Consider the following 7,462-nt stretch of genomic DNA (forward strand, 5'->3'; position numbering starts at 1 on the left):
TTTTACGAAACTCAGTCTTACACAAAGATTATCGTATGTCTTTTTTCTTTATTTTAGTTATATATGTTAACCATTAAATTAGAGAAAAACGATTTTTAGCGAGGGTCACAGAATTTCCTTCGGGGATGGGGCTGGCGAGCCGTCGAGAGATAGAAGCATTGGATGCGGCGTTGTGGGCAGGGCAGGGACATTACGGCCCCACCATCTCGAGCGCTGGCTGTTGGAATTTCAATGCTGGGATCCCATCCAATTCAATTTCCTCAACTGTCTAGCATTGGAAGCATCTGCTTGCCCCCATTCCCATGTGAACTCTTAATTTGGACTGCAATGGTAGTTTCTCCCCGCGTGGAGTGCAGGGACCGAGGGTTCGTTCGGATTATAACTCCGTCAATCCGGTGACTTTCCAAAAGTTTGGCGTAGAAATCGGACATCTGTGTTTCACCGTTGGTTGGTGAGAAAAAACGAAGCGCTGAGCGATGGGAGACTAGGCTCCCTATTAATGTCCATCCTAACGCACGAGAGTAAGCAGCCAACACTAACTTTTTTAACGGGCGAGTGCCGATGTCAATCCAAACACGCTCAGGGGTCGCAGGACAAGGATCCAAAAAGAGCGCTCTATGGGCGCGGCTCGCAGGCTGCGTCGCGCCAGCGCCTCGTGCACGCCCATGCGCACCTGCGTGCGTTCACAGCCGCGAGCCAGGGCCCCGCCCGACGTCCGCAGCTGCCGATTCTCCCCCGCGGCACGGCCACCGCCCGGCCGCCCCACGTCTGCCACGAGTGCTGCGGCCATACGGTACCTCGTCACGGCCACCCACGCCGTGGTACCGTGCCGTCGGTAGCGAAACGCGGAGGCGGTTCTTCAAATTCAGTGAAGCACAAATGATCATGGAACTCTGTTTTGTTTTCCCCCCTTCTCTAATGGCAAATGATTACCGCTAAACTGAGCTGATTTCACAGTTACAACCACAGATACAATCGATACATAGAAAATTAGAGGTCCATAGACACCATAACGAGTTTGATGCAGTAGACAGTTTGCGTTTCATACTCCTCGTGAAATAAAATACAAGGGAGAACCATCCAAACCTTGTACTCTTGTACATTTCAAAACATCCTTGTGCTTCAGTGCAACTACGCAGAATGGCGCGTTTCACTGCCCGTATCGAATAAATATAATCTGAGGAGGTGGCGTGGGCTTCGGCTCCGGCCTCGCTACGGCCCCACTTGTATCGGCAGGAGGCGAGCCACTGAACGCAGTTGGGGAAGGCGGACGGGCGAGGAGCAGGTGGGCGGAGCGAGCGAGGAAGGTGGTGGCACTAATTTTTGGACCGGCAACTGAAGTTCGCCGAGAGTCGCTAGATTTCTCAGTGTTAGTGCTACAGGCGGAGCGAGCGAGGAAGAGCTTGCCGAGTTCTGGGCTTCACGCGAGGAGGGGATTGATACTGGGGCCGGGACCCGCCTGTCAGTGTCTGTGCTACAGGAAACTACAGTACCTGGCCTCCTAGGAGCTTGCCAAGTTCCGAGCGCTTTAGTATATAGTATATATTATACTTCCAGATAAGCTAAAGGAAGAAGAGACCTACAAAAGGGCCACTGCGTAGGTTCTTGCAAAGCTACATATGCAATGGATCAAGTGGTGAACATGACATCGAATATATAACCAACCATTTTGTTGGAAATAATACCTAATTTTCCTATACAAGTTAAATAAACATTGTGGTTCTTAAAATGAAAACATTTTGCAAAGACACCAACACTCTAAGCCTGTTTGGATGATGAGGGGCGTTTTGGTTGTGGTTTACCCCTCATCCTAATAGGCCTCCTCCTTGAGTGCTTAAACTCCCACCTTTTTCTGGTATTGGTATAAGCTATATATGTTCTCATTATATTCTCGGCGAGGTCATATTCCGTGCAGGGCCTGCAAAATGGGATGAACAAAGTACTGATTATTATTCTGAATCAGTCCTGGACTTCACTGCATGTTATGACCTAAAGACCAAGTATTCAAAAAATTTCCATTTGTTCCAGAGAACAAAAGTTCAAAAATACTTCTATCAGAAGCAAAGTTAAAAACACTTAAGCCTCGCCCCCTGAGAGAGGCAGGTATCTTACTAAAAATGAACAGAAACGTCTGTAGCTATACAGCTAATGATTTGAATCCTGGAATAACTAACAATGGAAATAAGAATATTGTGTGCTCAACATATTACTTCGAAACAGTGCTTTGTACATGTCCCAAATCTTCTTGACTAACCTAACCATAGCAAACGTGGAAATATGAGAGAACGATAACTTTGTGAGCAATGGGTATACAATGCTACCTTTACCCTTGTCCGTGGGTAAGAGTTCTTCAGCACCAATTCTCATGTCAGCATTTGATGAGTGCCACTTCGTCTTTCTGTTTAGTACCTCAACCTCAACAATGAAGGTTCCACAGACAGGACGATGATCAGAAAATCTAGACTCCTCGCGGTAGTAGGATAATTGCACAATACCATCCCCGCGCCACAATATTCTATCACACCTGAGCAAGTTCAACTACTTAAGAGGGATGCGATGCAATAAGTCAAGTCAAGGATGGTTCAAAAGCAAATTTTCATAGTACAATACTGGAAAGTAGAAAAGAAAACACGACCAAATCACACCGTAAACTGAACAAACTGTAGGAACAGATGTAATCAATTGGAGCATAGCAAGTTTGAGCTCCGTACTTGAACAATATGGAAACTGCAGGATGTGGCGTTTTCTACTATATGTTGTTGCCATGTAAGTATTGAGCATGCTTCATTTCTTCTATGGAGTACCAAATTTTGTTGCCTTTTACACTTGGAGCAAAAAGTATTGGTGGTAATATTACGTGCTATGTTTGTACCCAATAAGTATACCCATAGAGACAGCAGCATGTAAGATATAATTACATTTTCTAAATAGGTTCTTTTGTGCAATAGAAAACTAGTTTAAAAATGATACATACCACGCCGGCGTTCTCCTCTTTTTCTTTGATGTTGCAGTCTCACCAGCATAAGCATCTGAGTTAAACGAGTACTTGTATGTTGGAGCAAAATATATCCTCCCCTCATTCCACCCCTTAAATACTCGGCCAGCATCCCGTTCAATTTTAAGCTGAAGCAAAATATATAGAACATAAGGGGAGGGAGTAACTTGACTCATGGAAACCTATCTTTGGGAGGGATTAACATCAAAAGATTTCCTGGCACTTTTCAAATTTCCTTTGTTTCTAGTGCTTGTTAGCACAAAGTAGTACCATCTTCAACAAACAAATATTTACTCTTTCTACCTTCTTTCAATAAATAGTAACCAACTTATTTTCTCCAATGACAAAGTAGCCCTGACGCGAGGCATTCCTAACAGATTTAGAACTGTCTCGTCCTCCCATGATTTTATATATATATATAAAAGAAAGATTGCCCTCGAGCTGTACACCCAAAGCTGTCCTAGAGCTAACCCACCACCAAGGCACTGGTATGTTCCTGATGAGATAGAAAAGTTACCTGGTCCTTTTCAAAGAGGGCATCCCAGTTATTTTCCATCAAAAGCTTCTTGGTATCTGCGTAGCTCAGTGCAATACGGTAGTTCAGATCCCCTAACCATATCACCTTACTGAAATTAACAGTGCATAAATTAGGGGGCAAAACAGCTCGACATCAAGCATATATTTACAATCAAAAGTAGCACAGCATTCTTACTCATGCTCAAGAATTTTCTCCGGGATTTTTCTTCCAGATCTCCGACAAATCCTAGAAAACATTGTGAGCCTCAGTATCTCTAGAACATCCGAGTTTCTCCTGAACTCATCACCTTCTTTCTGGCCTGAAGCCAAATGGCTGCAGATGAAACAAAAGCTTGTCCGATGCAGTGTCATGCTTACTGATATACATCCCTGCAGTAGAAGAAGTGCATTCAAGAAAAGAATAATTACTTACAGGATAGCTTCAATCTGATTCTGTCCTAACCTTGTTTCCAAGACATCCCAGAACTCCACGCCCTATGCAAGACTTCCTTAGATGGCCGATATGCTGCACTAGTTCTTTCTTCACCCACACAGTAACAAAAATACCAACCATTTGTTTGCATGCTATGAGATTATATTTTAGTTGATTCCTTGTGGCAGGAGCAGAAGTTACTCCATCGAACACAGGGCCATAAGAATCCCTTGGTTTCTCTTTGTCTTTCACTTCCTCTTCTTCATCCTCATCAGAGGAATCGGTCTCATATGCGTATGCTTTTGGACATCCAAAGCAAGCATCCCTGTAGGATGTTTTGGTAATTTCTACTGGGCAGTTGCAGGCCTTAAGCTGTTTTCTCCGGACTGGCATGAAAGATTTGCTAATGGATTTCAGCAAGGACTTTTGGAAGATTGTGGGACCACTAGCTGTCTTTGATAGGTCAGAGAATGAAGTATTGAGGCTTGACGAAGCTCGAGAGGAAGAAGAATCAACAGAGGGAGATGGCTCATGCTGAAAGACGTTGGCATCAGTGTCGGCTGGTCGGTTTAGTGCTTGGTTTATAAGAACAAGCCATCTTGCAGCTGGTTCGTTGTCTTCTATCACAAGCACGTTACCAGCATTGAGAGGAACAATTTCCTGAAAACTGCTCACATATCAAACAAACAAAAGCGATGACACGAAGGATTGCGTTAAACTAAAAATTCCACTAAAATATCCACGAAAGTAGATATGCTTCATTGTGCTTAATATAAATACTAAACACGTTGCAGCAATGCAGTATAGTACCACAAAGCAATCAAGGACAACTTCACTAATTTATCTTTTTCAGTTGTGTATTATTGTTTTTATGTGAGAAAGTCTGGACTCAAGAATTAAACATCTGTTCTAGAAAACAGAAAACATTGGCGATATAACTAATTACATTGGAAGGGATTTTCGTAGCTATTAAGAAAGATCAGTGAAAGACCTACCCCAAAACATATATATCTGAATGGTCATCAGGGGGAAGAAAATCATCAAGGTTCAGTGCAGCAGTAGGTGTTTTTCCTCCAACATTCCAGGTGGAGACAAATATCCTGCATAATGAAAGCAGAGAGTGAAGAATTCAATCTGGTTAGCATAAAAAGGATGCAAGGACGATTGGATATGAAACTTAACCATTATACCTGACGGGTTCAGTTGTTGTGTTATTAGAAGACTGGGCAAGGAAATGGCTGAGTCGTATGCTCTTAACTTCTGGTTCCATTTAGGTCAACCCAGCATAAGACGCCAATCAAAACAACCAACAATTTAATTTGGGGAATCAGGAAAAAAAATGTGGATTTTGTAGATATTAGTGTACCTGAAAGAGTTCTCAAGGGGGATGGCGATGCTGCCTTAGAAGAATTTAGCCCAAGCTTAGCTGCTGTTATATAGGAGCGCCCGGAAAAGTTAGTTGCTGGTGGTATGATCTCAGAACGAACTAGAGAGTCTACAGAACTGTTACACTTAGCAGCAAGAGCTACTTGACTTGATTCACGAAAATAATACAAAACTAATTTTGTGACTGGTTAATGGCAAGAGTTAATGACAGTCAGGTTGTGGTCCAGGATGTCTTCAAGTGGATGGTTACAACTCACGACCAATAAATGTTACATGATTTCTGGCTAAATCAGAGTTCTTGGATCGTAATTGTAGTGACCCAATTTTGTTTGTAATAAAACATTGTGGAACTGCAGATGAATTCTTGGATTCAATTGTGAAGTCCGAACAACCAATTTTATCTTATTCCACAATTTCAGCCCCTGTTCAGAGATCCAAACGGGGTGTGTCAAGGTATATTAAGACAGCATTCCATGTGTTCTTCCAAGTTTGGAATGATTGGTGATAGTTACCCAAAAGGTCTATTCATACGACGGGCAAGGCAAAAGAAGAAAAAAAAATCAGCTAGCGTCCCTAATGCTAGATAGAACTTTGGAAAGGAAGAATGTGAGCCAACCAGCATGGCAGCTTAGATTATCTGTGCTCTTAGCAACTTTCCTCTCCTTCTTCGTGAAAAGTTTTGGGCGGCAACCCTGGAATACAAGTACAAAATTCAGTGGTGTTTCATTTCTGCATAATGCAATCGTGGAAATGCAATCAACATATCACCTTCATTTTTTCCTCACCGGTGAATGCCATTGTTCGCCGAACCCAGTGGAAGGTTTTTCTTTCTAATTTTTAAGTCGAAACACCGAGTGCAATTACTTAATAATCTGCGAGCAGTTCATAGTAGAGTTCATAAGAGTAGCACGACACTGAATGATTAGCTTGCATATTAATAAGCTAGCAGATAAATACAAAAAAACTTAATGCAACAATAGATGCATTTTCTACAAAATAAGAAGGGTGATAAAAACGCAAACTTTGAGCAACATTCTTATAAATCACATTCAGTAAACCCGATATTTCTCTTGCAAATCACAAAATCTGTCAGGTAACAAAAAGAAATGCGCGATTCAAAACCAAAACCACACATCCTCCCCTCCAAAAACCACACGCAATTATTCAATCTCCAATCCTCCCCACAAAACCCCCACACACAATGCCGCATCAAATACACCGACCTTAGTCTCGAAGAACCTCCGAAGTCCGAACCCTGCCTCGCCCAGGATCCCAGAACCCCCAGCCAAGAAGAAGCCACCAGCAACCACCCTCGCCACTCCTGCCTGCGAGCCGGCGACCAATTCTGATCCTACCAGCCAAGAAAACCAAACCCACAAGGCGACGCCGAGCTGCGGCCCCTCGAATCCGGCAAGGGGTCGGGGGAGGCCAAGCATTGCACCGCCATTGGGGGCCCCCTCCGAGGATTCTTTAAACCGAGGGGGGGGACAACTGTCGCACGGAAGAGAATAATAGTTTAAGGAAGGAATGCTTCCTGCTGCAATGGCTGGAGGCACTCGACCTGCATCTGCATGTGATGCCCTCTTTCGGGGCGCCGGCCGGTGGAGTTGACCGGGGCGGCGGGCAAGTTAGCGGGGCGCACGCACGGCCCCGTGCAGGGAAAGAAAAGGGGTCGTGGTGGGGAGAAAGTGGGGGAGGAGGAGGGCACGACGACGCTGTCAGTATCAGCGACGGGATTTTTCGCGGCGTTCGGACGTGCGGATCTGCGTCAGAAAGGTGGTGTGCATCACGGCGCGGCCTCACGGTCACGGGTAGCGGAGCATCATGTGCTTGCTCCGTCACGCGTGCTGCCAAATGCCCATTGCTGATTCGTTCTCCTCTCTGATGCGGTGGATTGGAGGGTTCTCGCACCAATACACGTGTACACGGACGGCTGCGATCGCCTGTCTGTTTTTCGCTGGAAACAGGTAGCTTGGGTAGTTTTTTTTTTAACGGTGCTTCCCCACCATATGGTCTTCATTGGAGATATATATGGGATGCGAGAGGAAAGCTCGAACTCTCATCGGCTGGGTTCCAACATCTGATGTTGCCATGACCAGACCAACTTTTTGCAAGAGGGCTTAGAGGTTCTA

At 44.5% G+C, this 7,462-nt stretch overlaps 1 protein-coding gene across 2 annotated transcripts; it reads right to left on the reverse strand.

Annotated features, from left to right (window-relative positions):
• Positions 1 to 1,449: 1,449 nt before the first annotated feature.
• LOC133923014 (type I inositol polyphosphate 5-phosphatase 10-like) lies at positions 1,450 to 7,066 on the reverse strand. 2 transcript variants are annotated; one of them, XM_062368491.1, is made up of 12 exons: positions 6,554 to 7,064; positions 6,099 to 6,202; positions 5,947 to 6,022; positions 5,311 to 5,373; positions 5,135 to 5,204; positions 4,940 to 5,044; positions 3,975 to 4,611; positions 3,708 to 3,901; positions 3,513 to 3,621; positions 2,975 to 3,123; positions 2,322 to 2,524; positions 1,450 to 1,918 (listed from the first exon to the last, which is right to left on the reverse strand). In XM_062368491.1, the coding sequence occupies exons 2-12, from the start codon at positions 6,126 to 6,128 to the stop codon at positions 1,884 to 1,886; spliced, it is 1,671 nt and encodes a 556-aa protein (XP_062224475.1). In that variant the 5' UTR covers positions 6,129 to 6,202; positions 6,554 to 7,064; the 3' UTR covers positions 1,450 to 1,883. The 2 variants fall into 2 exon arrangements, with proteins under 2 accessions (XP_062224475.1, XP_062224480.1); XM_062368496.1 differs by lacking the exon at positions 1,450 to 1,918 and having other exon boundaries at positions 2,324 to 2,515; positions 2,971 to 3,123; positions 6,554 to 7,066.
• Between the last annotated feature and the right edge of the window lie 396 nt (positions 7,067 to 7,462).

This window comes from Phragmites australis, chromosome 1, assembly GCF_958298935.1.
Source record: "Phragmites australis chromosome 1, lpPhrAust1.1, whole genome shotgun sequence".
NCBI lineage: Eukaryota > Viridiplantae > Streptophyta > Magnoliopsida > Poales > Poaceae > Phragmites > Phragmites australis.

Coding starts and splice junctions, on each gene's coding strand:
- LOC133923014 (XM_062368491.1), bottom strand. CDS start 6,128: ATGGCATTCACCGGTGAGGAAAAAATGAAG. Junction 4,612..4,939: donor TCAGATATATATGTTTTGGG/GTAGGTCTTTCA, acceptor ATATGTGAGCAG/TTTTCAGGAAATTGTTCCTC. Junction 3,902..3,974: donor TGGGATGTCTTGGAAACAAG/GTTAGGACAGAA, acceptor CTTCTACTGCAG/GGATGTATATCAGTAAGCAT.